Source organism: Nannobrachium achirus (genome assembly GCF_963921795.1).
Source record: "Nannobrachium achirus genome assembly, chromosome: 8".
NCBI lineage: Eukaryota > Metazoa > Chordata > Actinopteri > Myctophiformes > Myctophidae > Nannobrachium > Nannobrachium achirus.
The window spans coordinates 39,188,820-39,204,000 of record NC_137817.1 but is presented as its reverse complement, the minus strand read 5'-3'; the positions used below and the strand labels follow the sequence as shown (position 1 = coordinate 39,204,000).

Genomic DNA, 15,181 nt, shown 5'->3' with positions numbered 1-15,181 from the left:
GAGGCCGTCTCGTCCTATTGACGACGAGAGAGAAAAATCTTTCTACCCACCATTCACGTCTTTACAAGGCCCTGTACCACCTACAGTATAATTAAACTTGTTAACGGCCAGAGACAAAAGGCTCCCAAGGATTGCAGAGGAGAGATATTCAATAATGGCTTGCACAGTAAAAGGCAACTGCATACCCTGATCCCTTTTATGGTGCACAATAACCTTGGACATTGCTGCTGGGACCGCATTCGCTCAGAAGAGAAGGAGGGATTGGCCGGGAGGACAGACGAGGGCCACAGTGGCTCTTAAGGCTGCCTGTAATTAGCTTTGCAGGCCATGCCCAGCCTACCAGACAATCTAGGGACGACGCAGTGGCTGCCAACTGTTGTGATGACAGAGCAACCAAGCTGCTGTTTTTTTGGCACGGAGGACTTGTCAATAAGACAGGGTAAACATCAGACAAAGAGGCTCTGGGAGATGCAGCACTGGACGCTCGCTAGTTGCGGTGGTGAGAAGGTTCCGGAACTGTTTGCTCATCTCTTGTGAGATAAAAAAAAACCTCGCTAGGATTCGTGTTGTTTGTAGAGTTTTTTGGCGAGTCAACAGTCGCCCCCCAGGCCCTCTTAGATTAGTCTTTCAACCTTTCCCTTATCTGCCAACACTCTGTTTTAAATAACTACTCTCGCCTTGAGAAAATGGGGAAGTGAAAAAGGGAAATTGTTTTTGATGTGTGATGCGCCTGGCCTCCCCCTCCCCCCCGCTGCATCTTGACCTCAGCGACATTGCCGAGTTTCCTGGGACTTAAAGCTATAGCTGTTCAACTTGTAAGAAGAAGAAGAAAAAAAAAAAACTCTTGCTTTCCTTGCAATCGAAATGAGATTCACAATTCAGGGACCGATCCAGAGGTGATGAATACAGCAAAGTCAACAGGCAAAGATAGGGAATGTGCACAATAATTCTTGACTGAAAGTCAACTTCAAATGATGTGAATTTCACTCATCGGGGGTTGGTATGTAAATGCCTTGATGATGTCTTCCATGGAATAAATTAATAGAGAGTTTAAATGGAATTTCATTTTTCCCTTCCTAACATTTCTCGTGTTGCATTGCGAATTTGGGATCTTGTTGACAAACAGAACGGCGGGCACATTGTAATCAAACGCTTCACACATGGTGTCAACCACAATTTATATCCTTGACCGCCATACCATTAGTTAAGCCCCGCTGAAAGCCTGGGGGAGGCAAACAAACAGAGAGAGTGCTGAGGAGACATTAATTGTCTGTGACAATCTGCCGCCATTGATAGTACATCTCTGTTACACAACATTATATTCATCATTAGTTTCTATGGATCCTCCTACTCCGCTCCGGTCCGCTGTGTCCCTGCGTCTTACAGACACTGTGTTCGTGGGGGAATGTTTCCATTGAATACTCTTGCATCTTTGACCAGATCGGGGCCTATAAATTCAGTCAGGCATATATATGCATGCTTTCAAACTCTATCCAGAAACATTTGAGAGGAGAACAGATCTTATCCACCGTGTCAGATCAAAAGGCAACACCACTTGAGGTGCTCCTGGTGATCTCACTGTTACTGTAGTTTATATACATAGTTTACAGCATATTTATAAACTATAAAAAACAAATGACAGGGATCCAGCACATAATAGTGATGTTTTGGGACAGTCTATAAAAAATAAAAAGTTGCAGAAGCAGTGGATAAATTCTCTAAAAATTACCAGAAGCATTCCCCCATCACTCTTGCACTGCTCTGGTAGCCCAACCATTAGCATTCAAAACACTTTCCTGTAGGGCAATAAAATGCCTTGCTTTACTGTACTGCTTAACAGGGCTTAACAAGAGAAGGGAGCACACACACACTGCTATAACCAAAGCCCTGACATGGGACCGGCATGGCCTGGAGCCAGAGGTTAACGATGTGTGTGTACTGCCTGCTAGATGAGCATAAAACCTCTTTTTGTTGGACAATTGAGCCTCCTGAATTATTAAGCGCAAGCATGTCAAAGATTGATGAGGAACACGCCCTCCGTTGCGGCTGTCGGGGGGCACAGAGTCACCGTGGCAGTGACATCCAGCCCTGGAGCAGGCCACTGAAATATTAAGGAGGGGCCCCGGTGCCGAGGGGGCGCTCGCGCCAACAGAAACGCTGTTCAAACAGCACACAGCGGTGTCCTCCTGACAGAACCCCCCCTTCTCCCCCCCTCAGGACAAAGCCAGACGGGTTAAGTACTAGGAACGAGAAACCCAAGCGGGGCTCCCAAAGGAAAAAAGGGGGGAAAGAAGTGCCTTGTGGCAAGAGAGAGCAACGAAGGCTGACCGCATTCCGTTATACTTGGCGTGCGCTCACTCCTACTGTACACGGTTAACCAGACAAGATGAAAGAGGGCTTGTTTCATGCTCGGGTTTGGGAGGAAGCATGTTTTTTGTCAATGGCGTTCGTGCGTTTCAGCGAGTGACATCATGCAATGGCTAGTGGTGTAAATTGGGGTTATTGTGGAGGAATTGCCGAGCACTGGAATGATGATGCAGTATCACTGATCCGCCTCTGATTACATGCCAGACGTTCGTATGCGAGGACATTATGTGACAGTAACGCATGTGGTAGGTATATTATCCATTTATAAGCCCTATTGTGTTTACTTTGTCATGTGACAGTGTCACGCAATAGAAGCAAACGTATCAGATCTACAAGCTCACAATGCTGCATGATGTATTGCAAGCTTGTAGATCTGTTATTTTTTATATTTAAACAATTTGAACATTTTGCCTACAAAATGACATGCCCAAATTAGGAATGTGTTAAAAGCGGTCAAAATAAATACAAATTAAACGTTTCTCTACAAATCTGGCATGATCAAAGGTGGCAGAATACAGCATCATCCCCAGCGACAGGTAAACCAGACAATTCCAACACGGTTTGAAACAAATTGAAACACGAGCTCTGGTGTTTTTCCTCACGTCCTGTTCTTTCTCTTTTGATACTTTGTCACCATGTCTTGTAAACTGGTCATGATGATGGATGGAGAAAAGAGAGACACACAAACAAACACAAAAACAAACAGGAAAAACAAACGAGAGAAGAAAAGAGTCAAAAAACAAACCACAGGAATAAAATGTGAACGTGTGTGAAATGCACCTCTAAATGATAAGAATAAATATAAATGGAAATAAAAAAATGATATAACAAATATGAAAATAAATAAAGTCGTGCGACTTGTGCCAACACTCCATGTAAGGAGTGTTTATGGTTTACTAACTCAGCCTGTGTGTTATGTATGATAACGGTAAGAATAATGAGAATGTACTTCTGCTCACAACACATACTGCTAGAAGCAGATGGACAGGGAAGACTCACTGTGCTTGCAAATAAATACATATCAGCAGGCGTCAGAGTATATACATAAATATATCATCACTGTCGGGCAGAAACCTCGTATCTCCAAGTTTCAAATGTGTAAATTTTTCGCAAAGCAAAGCCCCTGCTTCATCATACAAGGCCGTCACACAAAAGTAGTGAAAACAGCAGATCTACAAGCACACAACGCCTCGCGGTGCGAGGCGTTGTGTGCTTGTAGATCGGCTGTTTTCACTAGTTTAGTTAATTTTTTAAACGATAAATGCAAAACGAACGGTTTTGGACATACAAGGTTTTCACACGACAACGACGATATGAACCTCAGTGACAAGATTGCTGTTCAAACCATCCTAGATGTCGTTAAACAGAGGTCCTCGAGGGAGACAAAATCATAATATGAAAAATAAATGGCAAGGTAAATTAAGCACAAGTGATTTTTGGGAGAGAATGAATCATTCGCAGAAGGGTGTGAATAAGTTATGATTGAATCTAGTGAGAGCTCAATTCTGATTGCTTTATTCAAAGATTAAGGTTGAATAAATTTCAATGGAAAATCCATCCTGACTGCATCATTCACTCCACTTTCTGGTTGAGCCAGAATGAAACTGATTATGTATTGTGGTTGGCCCGAGGGAGTTTTCCAGCTTTTGAACTTGGTTCAGTCCTAATCTCTATGGCAGGGGTCTTCAACAAAGGGACCGGGACCCCTAGGGGGTCCTCAGAGTTATTACAGAGGGGTCGCCAAATTGTGTGATAGGATTTTATGATAATTATTATTATTTTGTTTTACATTAACCACATGACCCCTAGGCTGGAGATCGGCTATTTTTAGCAAAGTGGTTTGGAGTGGAGGGAAAAAGGAGCAAACCAAGTAGAGTTTACACCAACTATTGAGGGTTCACCCCCAAAATTACTTTTTTTTCTATTGATTAGTCACGCCATGGAGACTTGGGTTGAATAATATATTTTTGTATTTGTCGCATTCCTAAGACAAAAATGTTATTATAGTAAAGGGTTAGGGTTGCTGATTACATATGGGGACACAAATGCATTGGGTCCCATTACATTAATCAATGGGGATACATTTATTTAAATCAAAATGTTGTCTTAGGAATGCGACAAAAAACACAAAATATTATTGGACTAAAGTCTCCATGGCGTGAGTAGGGATGGAACGCTAAGCGATATTATCCTTTATCGCGATAAAAAACACTCGCGATAATCGTATCGTGGAGATTTAATTTATCGTGATATCGTCCTCCGTCATGCACTGGGATCAATTCGCCTTTTATTTGCCGAGCTGCATATCCAGTACCATTTAAACCCTCTATTGGTAAAACACACTTATAATATACATACTTGATACTGTCTTTTTTCACTCTCTACCAAATCTCTTTGGCGAAAAATAGCCGATCTACAAGCTAGATCTGCTATTTTTTGGCAAATGTTCCACCCAGGGATAATGGATTTTGATTATCGCGATAATATCGTAGATCGCGATTTCTTTTGTCACAATAATCGTGATATGAAATGTTCATATCTTCCCATCCCTAGGCGTGAGTAATCAATAGCAAAAAAGTCATTTTGGGGGCGAACTACTCCTTTATGTAGTTAAATGTCTGAAATACACACAAAAAAAAGTCAATGAAGCTACCTATGAAATCTATGAAAACGTTTAGTCAGACTCTGCAAGATAATTTTATCCAATATGTAGCGGGGGTCCCTGCTTCATCTGTCTCTCTCGGATAAGGGGTTCTTGGCCTGAATCACGTTGAAGACCCCTAGTCTAGGGTCAGTGGCAGTACCTGTTGATGAGGTCTTCGTTGTCATCACTCTCCATCTCATCCTCGATGGCCGCCTGGAGGTCGCCGATCCTCTTGAAGGCAAGCTTGAGGTCGGCCTGCAGGCTCTGATTGGCTGCCTCTAAGCTCTCTATGTCCATTTCCTGGGGAACGATAAAAATGTGCTTTTAAAGGTGGTGAAAGAACAACCAGTTCGAAAGATCACTCGCCCACCCGAAGAAAGTGTCTGACTGGGGAACAAGAACTAAAGCAGTGTAAACATGTGCACAACACACTCCTTCCAACTGGAATTGTGCACAAACTGCAAGCTGTGCTTCTTAACTAGTTACTGAATGTATCAACCTTTTAATAATGCAATATTCGGTTCTGTATTGTATACTGTATCCTTAATATTGCAAGGCATCTTAGGCATTCTAAGCCTGAAAAAACAACAACAACAACAACAACAACTGTATTTTGATCTGAATAGATACATTCTCTTGATTACTGTAACAGAAGATGACTTCTTCCAATATGATTTAATTGGCTGATAAAAGTAATTATTATTTATAGTTCTTACAGTTAATGTATACATTAACTCATTAACTGTAAGAACCAAAACCACAATACTGATCTATGTTCACCACAGTATAACGTATGATAAAATTGTGAATTGTTATACGCGGATTACATACACACAGACAGACACGCAGAGACTTCTCGCATTTATAGATAGATGACTGCAGTAAACTGTGCAGCCAAAAAAGGTCAAAACATAATCGCATGCCAGGATGGAATGAATACATGTTCTGTATGTGTCTGAACTTCCATTTAGAGCCCAAACAATCTTTTAAAAGCTGGGTTTATCAGGACAAGCTAGGCATAGCCCAGAGTGTGAATATAACAAACACACAAATGCTAGATTTATTACAAGAAATGAGCAGGTCATGAGGGCAAACTCCATGGCTAAACCGCTTCCGCAGAATAATGTTTATGAGAACTCAAGGTCAAGGTTTTCAATAACATTAAGGAGCACTTGCCCATCCAGTAGTCATGGGGTTACTGGGTATGAAAATATCGATTTGCAGAGGAAACATCATCAGGATATTTTTAACCGTTAACAGTGATGAATATAAAAACAATGATGGTGCGTTGACTCCTGTGATGACCCCAAGTTTGGGATCCTGGCCAAGGCCACTTATTGCAGGTCCTCACCAGCTCGTGTTTCTTGCGGCTGGCCTCGGCCTCCTTCTTGGCCAGCTCGGCCATCTCCTCCTTGACGTCTCGGATCTGCCTCTGGAGCCGCTTGTTCTGCTCCTTCTCCCGGTTCTCGCTGGTGCTGCGCTGGTCTCGCTCCTCCGTCAGCTTCTCAAGGTTCTCCTTCAGACGTGCCACGAGGCTCTGGGGGGAGCAGGGAGAGATGGAAGGGGTCATGACTCTTCTGCCTCAAGCATATCAGCCCCCCAAGCACTGAAACACTTGGGTCAATACAACACACCGTAGAAGGAAGGTCATGGAATAATTCTCAGCATATTATAGTGCACAGTACGGGGCGAGCGTGAATGAAGGTTAACTCTCAAATACCTGGAACGCGCCCGAGTCACGTTAGATTTTAACCACTTTAACCATTATTGTATGCTTTAACTTTAGAAAAATAGCAGATATACAAGCTCACAGCGCGGCACCGAGTGCCACGCTGCGAGCTTGTAGATCTGCTATTTTTGAAAAATCGTGAAAATGAGTTTAAGTCTTTGAATATCTTTGACCCGATCTTTGACCCGACTTCTAAATCCTTCCTCTAAATCATGCTGTTCTCAAACCTTTTCATGTCAAGGACCCCCAAAATTACAGGTATTTGGCCACGGACCCCCATCTCAAAATATGTTGTTCCAGCAGGGACCACCCAGAAGTAAATATTTGAGTTACAAATGTTCACTTTTAAGTAGATATATTCAAAGACTTGCAAAAAATAAATCTTGATTTTTCAAAAATAGCAGATCTACAAGTTCGCAGCGTGGCACTCGGTGCCGCGCTGTGAGCTTGTATATCTGCTATTTTTCAATAGTTAAAGCAGTCAATAATCCTAGGCCTAAATGGGTTAAAACACTCCATCCCTACGGATTTCATTTAGATGGCGATATTAAGAATTGATAAGCTTATTTGTATCAATAATGCATTGTAGTGCTGTGTGACAGACTTAGCTTTTAAACACAGTGAAGTAGGCCTACTGTATGTAACCTTGTCGAGAAGGAGAATTCTATATGAGCGCACAGGCTTTCAAATGGGCTGAAAGGCGCATTTCAGTCAATTTTCATCAAATGCTAACAGCAAACTTCAGCAAGCTACTGTAGCTTCCCCATTAGCTGCCGACCTTGTCCATATTTCACATTCTGAGTGGGTGTTGTACTGTGCCTCCTCAGATCTGTATTGATTGAGTTCTGCTACCTCCAGCTTTGAGTTATACTTCTCTAGCAACCTGAAATATGTATTTGCTGCTCTTTGTAATGTTGGTGAGAAAACAGTGAAAAGCTATGGCAGAATCAGTAGAAGCCTTAAAACTGCATTGGACGATGTGCAGCCCCTATCGAAAAACAAGGGGTGTTTGCCATAACAAGCTGTTGTGTTTTAAAACAAGCTACAGTAGTTCTAGCCCTCCCTCTTCCCTCTGCAAGGTGAGGAGAGGCTGAAGTCTCAGGAGGAGCTTAGAGTCGGGCTGGATTTTGACAACATGCTTTAATAAGGAGTGGGCTTGACCAAGGTCCCCGATTTTCTGGGATAAGTGGAACTAGTTTAAGAAGAGTTCTGGTGGCATTAAGGGATTTTCGTTTTCTCCTCACACTCCAGCATTTCCATTCTCCGGGGAAACAGAGTGAAAATCAACAAAAATGGGACATATGGAGCTGTCTGAGCCGGAGGCAATATTCTATGGGTCTCATTTATGCACCTCTTTCTAATATATTTATTTAAGGCTCACAGCCTTGAGTTGCATATACACAGGTGTATCAAATGATGCATCCCACTCCTTTGTAAATTGAACTGTAAATAATTTGCAATTATGTGTAAATAATTTGCATAAAATCCTGATTATACTCCATAGCATGACTGTGTTGCCCGCCAAAAAGAACAGATCTACAAGCTGAGAATGCTTCGCATCACCAAGAATTCCTTATAGAGTAGAAATGCATTTTCCAAAGTTTAACCGGCAGTGTCATGGAAATAGATAATAGTCAGCATTGCAGGATATAATACAAACATATACAGTATATTGTTCTACCAAACAACACATCATAGCAGAGGAGGTAAGAATTGCATTAACCATCCAAACTATTCTATGCGCTGTCCTACATGGGGATGGGAGTCATGGGACAGATGTTACTCAGGATGCATCTTCATCGGATAGTACAGTAAGACTATGAATTGTATATGTGGCATTAATGTAATCCGAGTTGGGTAATTGCTAGAGTATTTTTTTAATAATGTAACTGTGACCACAAGTGGAGGTTCGCCCGAAAATTAAGGTTCCGTCGTGCAAAAAGTGCGATCAAACTGTGTTCATTTTTTTAATTATGTTAATTTTCTGTAATTAATTAAACAAAATTAATCAATTAAAGTCCCGGCCCTAATAAATATCGGTTTGGTTGTCAGTTATGCATCCTTCCTTCCAAAAAGAGCAATAGTCATCTGCGAAGTTGCACAGGCCTTTTTATAATTTGTATTTTATTTGACTGAAGTTTGGCATTAATGTAATTGTATTGCATGAATAATAAGGCATTCCAAGTGCCTTCACAAATGTTTCTAGAAGTACCCAGGAGATGTGTGTGTGTACCAATTATCAAATTCAGCTAAGAACAAGAATTGATTATCAGACTATGCTTGTGGAAATACTCGCACTAGCGCTTTAGGATCAAATCTGATGTACGCAAACCATGCATGTTTCACAAATGAGGCCAAATTAATCAACAGCCCAGACCTGTGGAACCAAGTCATCCGTACTCCAGATTATATATAGCTCAATGTCTAGAACCAATCAAGTATCATATGCACTTCCTTTCGTCAATCAAACATTGAAAACTCCACAGAATAATTGGAATACATCCATGCCATGGGAATCACTGTACTTGTTTCAGGCTTTCTCCTTTGTGAGAAAGACTGGGAGGAAGAGAAAACTACAACATGGCCTGCTCATGCACATATTAGTATCATTATTTGTCAAAAGATATTCACCTAAATAAATGTCATCCTTGCATGCAGATCTTTTCCCAAACATCTGACCTCAAGCTACAATTAACCTGACCAACACAACTATTGCAAATAAGATTTATTCTTCTTGTTTGTTACTTTCAGCAGTAACAATGTCTGCCTGAAAGCACAGCTAGTAATTACCAAACTGAACTCTGACAAAATGAGTGAACAAGCATTTTATCAGTAGGCGTGAGAGGATTTCAATTTATCTCTGGCAGCAAGCGCATGGTAACCTTTATCCTTCACTTAAACTTTTTTGCCTGGGCCAATATCAGGAAGTAATTTGAAAATGACAGAATAACAAATGGCATTGTCAAATGAAAGCACTAGAGGCTAGAGACCAGAGCGAAGCATTGATGAGAGTTATCTAACTGGCAGCAGTGTGGCTGTCTGAAAACTAAGGAGGATGTTAATGTGCGCTGGTGCACAGAGTAGAATTGAGCTTATTGATGACGTGGGAAGGAACAGAGTCTTTTCTAATAAATGTAAGAACGTTCATCCAGACCAATGACACACATTGCAGAACAGTTCCCACACACATCACTTTCTCGAACATTGTGCAAATGCGCATGAGTCATGACTTAGTTTCTTCCATTAACCCATTTATGCCTAGAATTATTGAATGCTTTAAATGTGTGCAAATCTTTGAATATATGTATTTTCAAAGCGAACGTTTGTAACTCAAATTTTGCTTCTGGGGGGTCCCTGGAACTAAATATTTTGAGATGGGGGTCCGCGGCCAAAGACATATCATTTTGGGGGTCCTTCAAATGAAAAGGTTTGAGCACCACTGACATAGTAGTCTCTCAAGAACAGACCAACTGAGCTCCAGTTGAAGTGAAAAGGACCTTTTCTTCGACGATGGCTGGCCAGATTGCCGACATAGAAACATAGGTTTTTTATAGAATCGGGTCAAAATTCAAATTTTCACGATTTTTCAAAAATAGCAGATCTACAAGCTCACAGCGCGGCACTCGGTGCCGCGCTGTGAGCTTGTATATCTGCTATTTTTCAATTAGTTAAAGCATAAAATAATGATACACAAAATGTGTACCCGTTCTGAACGGGTTAATGTCGATCGTGCCCACTCTTTTGGCCCTCACCTCCAGGCGTTTGACCTGCGTCTTCTCAAACTCCAGCTTGGTCTCCAGCTCACGAATCTTGGCCTCCTGCCTGCTGACCAGGGACTTCTCCACCATGGACTGCTCCTGGAACTCCAGCTGGCTCTGCAGGGCCTGCATCTGAGAGGCACACAAAGGCAAGCGCAGATATTTGTACTACTGTGCTAGCGATTACATTCATTCCTAACCCTAAGCCAGTGGTTCTCAACCTGTGAGTCGGGTATTTTGGGGGGTCCCCAGATGATTAACTTAATGTGCAACATTGTTTTCTCACTCAAGAGTAAAAACAACAAAGTTTAAGTGTATATAGAGGGTATCTGCACATTTATAAAATGACAATTTAAGGACTTTTTAATACCTCTAAAATGTCAAATTGGCCAAATTGTCAAATATTAGAGGCAGAAATTGTGAAAATAGACAATCTACATGCTCAGAACGCCTCGCAACGTATAGGTCCTTTGGAAAGTGAGAAGAGGCAGTATGTTCTCACTTTCTGGCATATTCCAATCAGTGAGGAAGTCCGGTCCTCATAAAGATGGAAGTACGGGGAAACACACAACGCACAGACAGAAATGCATTAATGATGTATGAGCTACAAAAGAAAAACATCCTATTCATCTTGCGATAGCCTTGGAAAAAAACTGCAGCCTTTATATCCAGACAGCTTAAAGTACCTGAACCATTGAGTGTCTCAACCTCTAAAAAACCCTCTTCGTCATCCCTGAATCAAACAGACAGTCCAAAGGCCACTCATCTTGGCAGGATTCTTCTACTGGAGGACACGTCCGAAAACACACATCTCTAATCCTGTACCTCTCTAAAGGCTGTGGACAAGTGCTTTACAGCCCACATTCCTGCTTTGATTCACGGTAAGACAGAACTTAAAAAAAAGTAAGAAAGCAGGCCCTTCATTACTGGACTGCTTCATATCCATAATTCAAAGCCTGAGGACGTGTCTCAGAATACAAGTGATTATTTTATCGGCTGTACCGCCATTTCAAAGCAGTGAGGAGAAGATGGGCTTCTCGTCTGGAATAACGATTCACGGAAGAGGCTGAATCTTTTGTTTAACCCGAATAAAATGATATGCTTTTAAGCGCCTGGAAATTCCTAATGACGCCGGTGTCTTGAAAAATGATGACAGGAAATGTATGAGAGAAGAGCGAGAGGTACAGCAGGTTGATGGTACCTGGTGGGATAGCAGCCCTGCATCTTTATTTTTCATCTGATTTCCCCAAGAACATTCACTGCAAATAAATTATGTTTGGTGTTTGTTTGTTTGTTTGAAAATAACCCCCGGCACTAACATTGATTGTATGTTTGATACTGGGGAACTTTACTCATAGGTAAAGAGATAGCAGGCATCACAGCGTAAGAGAGAAGACAGAGACAGAAGAGAGAGACCGAGACAAAGAGAGAGAGAGAAACAGCTGTGAGAAGAGAGAGAGAGAGAGAGAGAGAGAGAGAGAGAGAGAGAAAGAGAGGGAGGGAGGGAGAGGGGTGGGTCAGTGAGAAAGTTTGGACATGGCCTCTTGCTAGCTTGATGGGAGTTGCCGGACTGCTCACACCAACAGCAGAGATAATTGCTCAGCAGCCAAGGTCTTAGAGATGGTTATCATCATCTGGGAGCATGCGCAGCTCGGGGGGGGGCAAACAGTAGACCAGCAGTTGTAGCTAAAGGTATTATAGCTGTGAACTTTCCCAGCCGCTCGCTTTGAGGACAACCCGCAGTGGGTTAAGAAAAAAGGTATTTGTGGAGAAAAAGGGAAACCATTAGGAAGGTGACAGCGGAAGCATGTTCGGAGTTATTGCCTGTCTGGGAACGGTGTAACCAAGCTGGCCACCGGCGTCGTGTCTTGTCAAGTGATGTCTCACTTGAATGACACATCAATTACGTCAAGTCTTGTATCTGTGATGAGAGCCATGCAAAGTCAAGGGGTAGAAGGGTGAGGTTCAGGTGCACATTGCTTTTGTCAAAAAAGCAATCCTTCATCGGCCACTGTGGACGTGGCGACATCTCAATCTTAGCGATGTCCTTGTAGTTCTTGTCTCTTGTATAACACACACCTGTCATGGCTGCATGGGCTTCAACCTCAGATCTCACAATGCTTTAGCTGTCTGCTGTCTCTGATCGCTGTACCTGCACTATATTCTAACTATATACAGTATTGTATGGGACGGATGGAGGGAGGTCAGAGGGCAGTGTACATCTTTAGTTATGACTAAAGATATACACTGCCCTCTGACCTATAGATATATAGATTTGCTATTCTAATTGGTCAATTAAGGCATTCTGTGCTCTGTTATTTCTGAACAGCCTTAACGAGGTGTTTATGTTCATATGAAATGCTGTACTAATTGAAGGTTTGTCATAATTCTGTGCCCTTCATCACCTTGTCTGTGTGTGTCTTCAGTAATGACTGGCTCTACATAATATATTAAAAAATAATGAAAGGCCCACTGTACATTACCCATTACATGATGACCGGTTGGTTGTATGTACAATTGTACATTGTGTTTTTATATGGCTGCTACCTTGGCCAGGTCTCTCTCTCTCTTGTAAAAGAGATCTCTGATCTCAATGGGACAAACTAAATGTAATGCCTCAACTCCTAAAATTCTAACTCCTTGTAAGGGGGGGGGGGGGGGGGGGTCCCCAGCTCAAATATGATTATTTTGGGGGTCGCAGCCTGAAAAGGTTGAGAACCACTGCCTTAAGTAGTGATCAGTTCAGTTGTCACTGTGTCATGCAGGCTGAAACACATCGCCTACCTTCTCCTGCACCTCCTGCCTCTCCTTGAGGGCCTCCTCCAGCTGGGCTTGTAGGTCACTGATCTGGCCCAGATTCTGAGCAGACTGCACCACGCACACGCACGCACACACACACACACACACACACACACACACACACACACGCACAGAAAACAGGGTTACTGGACACTGGGCAAGTTAATTGGAACCAAAATGGAGTTTACACTAAAATAAGTGTTGCGTGTTGCTAAAGTAAGAGTCTTTTTTATGATGACCATCAAGAGGTTGGTCAAGCAATTTACTGATTGTTGATGTCATCAACTAAATGACCCCACTTATTAAGGTTGCTCTGATGAAAGCAACGTGCTGAAACGTGCCTGATGAAAGAAATGGTTAACTCTAATGTCTTGCAATTTCTATTTTTTGGAGTGCCTCTTTCTTTCCACCTTCTTTCCACATTTTTTTCACTACAGGTTGAAGGTTGTTTCGAAGAATAAACAATAACAGTTCCAAGTTGGAATGGTAAAAGATAAAAAAGAACCAAGCGCTAAAAATAAAATGTGAAATAACATTAACAAGATAAAATAAATAAGATGGGCTGTTTTTCTAAAAGCTTAAGGGACGCCACAGTGGGCTGGTGAAATCACATCTATAAATCAAATTTCAATGTGACCTGTGTGAAATATTTTGAGTCCTGTTTTTTCTCCCCTCCTCATCTAGATGAAGCGGATCCTGCCGAGGCCCCACGGGAGCCCAGGCGCTTCACTTTCGACAGTAAGGATAGATTCATTTGGTGCCGGTGGAGGAGGCAGATCACTTAGTTGTCATTCCATCAGTGTTGTGAGAAAAAGCGCTCTTTCATTTCCACTCGCTGTTCATCCTTGCATGTATCTGTCTAAATTTGTTATATTGACGCTAATGCACGCCAACAACACAACAGCAAATACCAGCCATCTGGTAAATTACTAAATTGCAGAGGATAAATTCGGTCGATCAATTAAAGTCAATATAAGGCTCCCTTCTACAAACACGTACTGGTATGTGGTATGTATTATGTATGCACACACATTTGTATATTAAAGTGTATTGGTTGACCGAATGTGCTCATCTATGACTGTGGGAGAGCTACAGTAGTGTTTGTCAGCATACTTTACATAGATCATTCTGTGTGTGACTGTGTGTGTGTGTGTGTGTGTGTGTGTGTGTGTGTGTGTGTGACTGTGTGTGTGTGTGTGTGTGTGTGTGTGTGTGTGTGTGTGTGTGTGTGTGTGTGTGTGTGTGTGTGTGTGTGTGTGTGTGTGTGTGTGTGTGTGTTAGAGGATGACACGGGAGTGGATTTTCACTCCTGTCCCGTCCCACTCCCGCAGAAAAAATCCTGTCCCATCCCAATCCTGGGCCAGAGTAAAAAAATAAATCCCGTCCTGTCCCACTCCTGTACAATGTCTCCTGGTCCCATCCCGCTCCTGGTCAAAATCACTCCCGTTCACATACCTCTCCCCAAAAAAAATAAAAAAATAGAATCGCGCAGGTGTTTTTCTATTTTGATCCATATTATATTTGATATCATGTTTATTATTATATAATTTTATAATGTTTGCAGTTCAAAGACCTCACTTTCCTGTGCAATTTATTTCTGCGATTTGATGAACTGGTCTGGGATGATTCCCGCTCCTGCCCACTCCTGTTGATTTTCATTCCTGTCCCGTCCCGATCCTGGCATTAATACAAATTTGACTCCTGTCCTGCGGGAATCCCACGGGACCCACGGGAATTCCTGTCAAATGTCATCCTCTAGTGTGTGTGTGTGTGTGTGTGTGTGTGTGTCTGTGTGTGAGTGTGTGTGTGTGTAAGAGACCTGAGCCACAGCAGACTTGTGTTTCTTCATCAGCTCGTTGAGGTCCTCCTGGTCTTCCTCCATGC

At 42.3% G+C, this 15,181-nt stretch overlaps 1 protein-coding gene across 3 annotated transcripts in view; it reads right to left on the bottom strand.

The window, feature by feature from the left end:
• Nucleotides 1–15,181, bottom strand: part of myo18ab (myosin XVIIIA b) — a 158,451-nt gene that overhangs the window by 7,334 nt on the left and 135,936 nt on the right. For 2 of the 3 annotated variants that reach the window (XM_080732321.1, XM_080732323.1), the window contains exons 34-39: nucleotides 15,117–15,181; nucleotides 13,283–13,366; nucleotides 10,493–10,630; nucleotides 6,363–6,548; nucleotides 5,172–5,311; nucleotides 2,970–3,014 (exon numbers count right to left, since the gene is read on the bottom strand). The exon at nucleotides 15,117–15,181 is cut by the window's right edge and continues 52 nt beyond it. In XM_080732321.1, coding sequence (XP_080588447.1) covers nucleotides 2,970–3,014; nucleotides 5,172–5,311; nucleotides 6,363–6,548; nucleotides 10,493–10,630; nucleotides 13,283–13,366; nucleotides 15,117–15,181 — 658 coding nt within the window. The remainder of the gene's footprint in view (nucleotides 1–2,969; nucleotides 3,015–5,171; nucleotides 5,312–6,362; nucleotides 6,549–10,492; nucleotides 10,631–13,282; nucleotides 13,367–15,116) is intronic. The other variant, XM_080732322.1, reaches the window with a different exon arrangement.